This window comes from Macrobrachium nipponense, chromosome 35, assembly GCF_015104395.2.
Source record: "Macrobrachium nipponense isolate FS-2020 chromosome 35, ASM1510439v2, whole genome shotgun sequence".
Taxonomy (NCBI): Eukaryota; Metazoa; Arthropoda; class Malacostraca; order Decapoda; family Palaemonidae; genus Macrobrachium; species Macrobrachium nipponense.
Genome location: NC_061096.1, coordinates 57,817,914 through 57,821,021, shown reverse-complemented (window position 1 = coordinate 57,821,021; position 3,108 = coordinate 57,817,914). Strand labels below are relative to the sequence as shown.

At 41.8% G+C, this 3,108-nt stretch overlaps 1 protein-coding gene across 1 annotated transcript; it reads left to right on the top strand.

Moving 5' to 3' along the window:
* The first annotated feature begins 1,900 nt into the window (after nucleotides 1-1,900).
* Nucleotides 1,901-2,827, top strand: LOC135208373 (uncharacterized protein K02A2.6-like). Its single transcript, XM_064240474.1, has one exon. It carries the CDS (start codon nucleotides 1,901-1,903, stop codon nucleotides 2,825-2,827), a length of 927 nt encoding a protein of 308 aa, XP_064096544.1.
* Nucleotides 2,828-3,108: the final 281 nt, after the last annotated feature.

Genomic DNA, 3,108 nt, shown 5'->3' with positions numbered 1-3,108 from the left:
GTGGGAGCTTTTACTTCGCACCTTTACTTGGTGATCGACAAACTCAAGCTGAAATAACTGTGGTGAAAGAAGTAAAGGGAGCTTTTATTAAGCTGCTTTGATTCTATTGCTTTGGGAATTCTACCCGGAGGATTTTCCTGCTCAAATGAATTCTTCCCGTACGACTGTCTGTAGATCCGGATGAAGAGAAGCGCTCAAAGGACTAACAAAGAGAAAAAAGACACTGCTTGTAATGGAGTTCATTCTCCTGTTGCACTTTCAAGGTGGCCTTATGAACGTGATCCAACTGAAGAAGAAAGGGCAGAGCATGATGCAGCTTTGGTATCAGCCTTTCCTCGGGTATTTATTTGGTGCCACAAAAACACTGAGGGAGATGCATGGAGGTCCCATGCATATAAAGTTGTCTGAGAATGTGAGACCATTTGCTGTGACAGCCCCGCGCACTATACCATACACCTGGAAGTCGGAAATAAAGGATCGGCTTGATGAACTTTTGGAGAATGATGTTATCTGTAAGGTTGAGCATCCAACAGAATGGTGTCATCCCATAGTGCCTGTTGCTAAGAAGCCAAATGGAGTAAGATTGTGTGTTGGTCTGACTAAGCTTAATAAGTATGTATGTAGACCCACTTATCCTGTACGATCACCGCATGATGCAGTAGCTTCGATTAGCACTGGGGCAAGGTGGTTCTCTACACTAGATGCAAAAATGGGATATTTCCAAGTCAAGATTGCAGAAGGGGACCAGGATCTCACGTGTTTCATTACCCCATGGGGTCGCTATAAATTCAAGCGAGGGGTAATGGGACTTATTTCTTCAGGAGATGAATATAATCGAAGAGGAGACCAAGCTCTTGGTGATATACCACAAACTGTAAAGATAGTTGATGATATTCTTGCATACAATTATTCTTATAAGGATCATCTAGCCCATATTATTTCTATCTTGCAAAGATGTGATGAGTATGGGATAACTCTTAATCCTCAGAAAATTTGCTTTGCAAAACGTGTTGTTGATTTTTGTGGGTATAAAATCTCGAGCCATGGCTACACAGTTGATTCTCGCAAAGTTGTGGCTATTGCAGACTTTCCTGTACCAAAAATATAACAGATCTTCGATCTTTTATGGGACTTGTTAATCAGCTTGTAAGTTTTTCTTCAGTCAATGCACATGAAGCACAACCACTCAGAGGTTTACTGAGGCAGCGTAATGAAAGGTGTTGGACAACACAGCATGATTTGTCTTTTAGGAGAGTAAAGGAAGCACTTACTGCACCCCCTGTACTTGCACATTTTGATGCAACTTTGCCAACCATGTTGCAGACAGATGCATCGCGACTGCATGGTCTGGGATTTGCTTTACTTCAAAAGCATGGAACGGACTGGAAACTAACACAATGTGGCTGAAGATTCCTTTCAGATGTTGAAACAAGATATTCTGTGATAGAGCTGGAAATAACAGCTGTATTATAGTCAATACTTACTTGGCTGGATTACCTCATTTTGATGTTGTGGTAGATCATAGACCATTGATACCAATTCTTAAAAGTAAGTCACTTGGTGAAATTGAAAACCCAAGACTTCAACGCATGAGAGAGAAGCTAAGTAATTTCAGTTTTACTGTCCACTGGCACAAGGGAAGTATTCATTGTATTCCAGATGCTTTATCGCATGCAACAGTTCAGGATGATCCCTTGCATGTTTCAATTGTGAATGCCCTTGACATGCATGAAGATGGTGTACTTCTGACACCTCTAAAGGACAAAACGCGGAAAAGGTACGTGGTGCTGCTGAACAGGATGCAGAATACAATTCACTTCTGGAAATTATAATGAAAAGTTTTCCTGAACACTGCCATAATTTGGAAGTAGAACTCAGGCCTTTCTAGAATATACGTGATATGCCTGTTGTAGATGATGACCTAATTGTTTATGGAGTAAGACTTCTTATACCCAAGAGTCTTCGGCGGGAAACTCTTGAATGTCTTCATGATGGTCATCAGGGAATAGACCGCACAAAAAGGAGGGTGCGCCAGACTGTTTACTGGCCTAAAATTGACAGAGATATTGAGAACATGGTTTCTTCTTGTATCAAATGCCGTCCTCCTCTACAAAATCAAAGGAATGAACCTCTATGGCAAGAAGATATACCAAGTAGTGTTTTTGAATCCGTATCTACGGATTATTTTCATGTCATAGGTCGTACTTATCTTGTTTATATTGACAGGTTGTCTGGATGGCCTTGTGTGTCTTCGTGTCAGGGTATAGCTTCTGCAGCCAATCTAATACGGTCACTGAGGGCTATATTTTCAGATACTGGTGTTCCTGCTTTGTTGAAAACTGATGGAGGACCACAGTTTGCTTCATCAGCTTTGAGACGTTTTTTTTTATCTCGCTGGGGAGTAGAACATCGCATTACTTCGCCATATCATCCGAAGGCAAATGGACATGCAGAAGCATCAGTGAAAATTATCAAGAAGCTGATTATGACTACTGCTAAGAATGGGAACCTGGATACGGATGAATTTGCCCGTGGAATGTTGGAGCTTAGGAATACACCTCGTGCTGATGGCAGATCACCAGCTCAAGTTTTATTTGGTTATCCCCTCAGGTCTTGTTTTCCAACACATCGTCGCTCATTTGCCAAAGATTGGCAAAAGAAAGCAGAGGAATGTGTTGTTAAAGCAGAGTATTTGCGAAGTCAGGCGAAGCAACGATACAACAGTACTCGCAGACCCCTTTCTCATTTGAAAATGATCAAACCACAGGACTTTGGAACCGCCCAGGTGTTGTTGTCGGCATTGTCCCCAGGCGAGATTATCTCATAAAGATGGGGAGTGGGGGCATTTTGTGGAGAAACCGAAAGTTCCTGAGACCACATCGACCTTTTCTATACTAATATATGGATCAAGCCTTGATGCGACTAATACTCCCAGTAAACCAAAGGATGTGGAGAGGTCACAAGATAATTCTACTGCTGAGTAAATCAATCTTGCCTACACCAGCTCCACGTCGTAGTTTGCGGCATAGGAAAGAACCTGATCGTCTACAAGTAAAATGGAAGAAAAATACATATGAATAAGAAGGATTTTCAGACGCCAGGTGTTAT

What these genes read in the sequence shown, in the direction of transcription:
- LOC135208373 (XM_064240474.1), top strand. Translation starts at nt 1,901, where the DNA reads ATGCCTGTTGTAGATGATGACCTAATTGTTTATGGAGTAAGACTTCTT.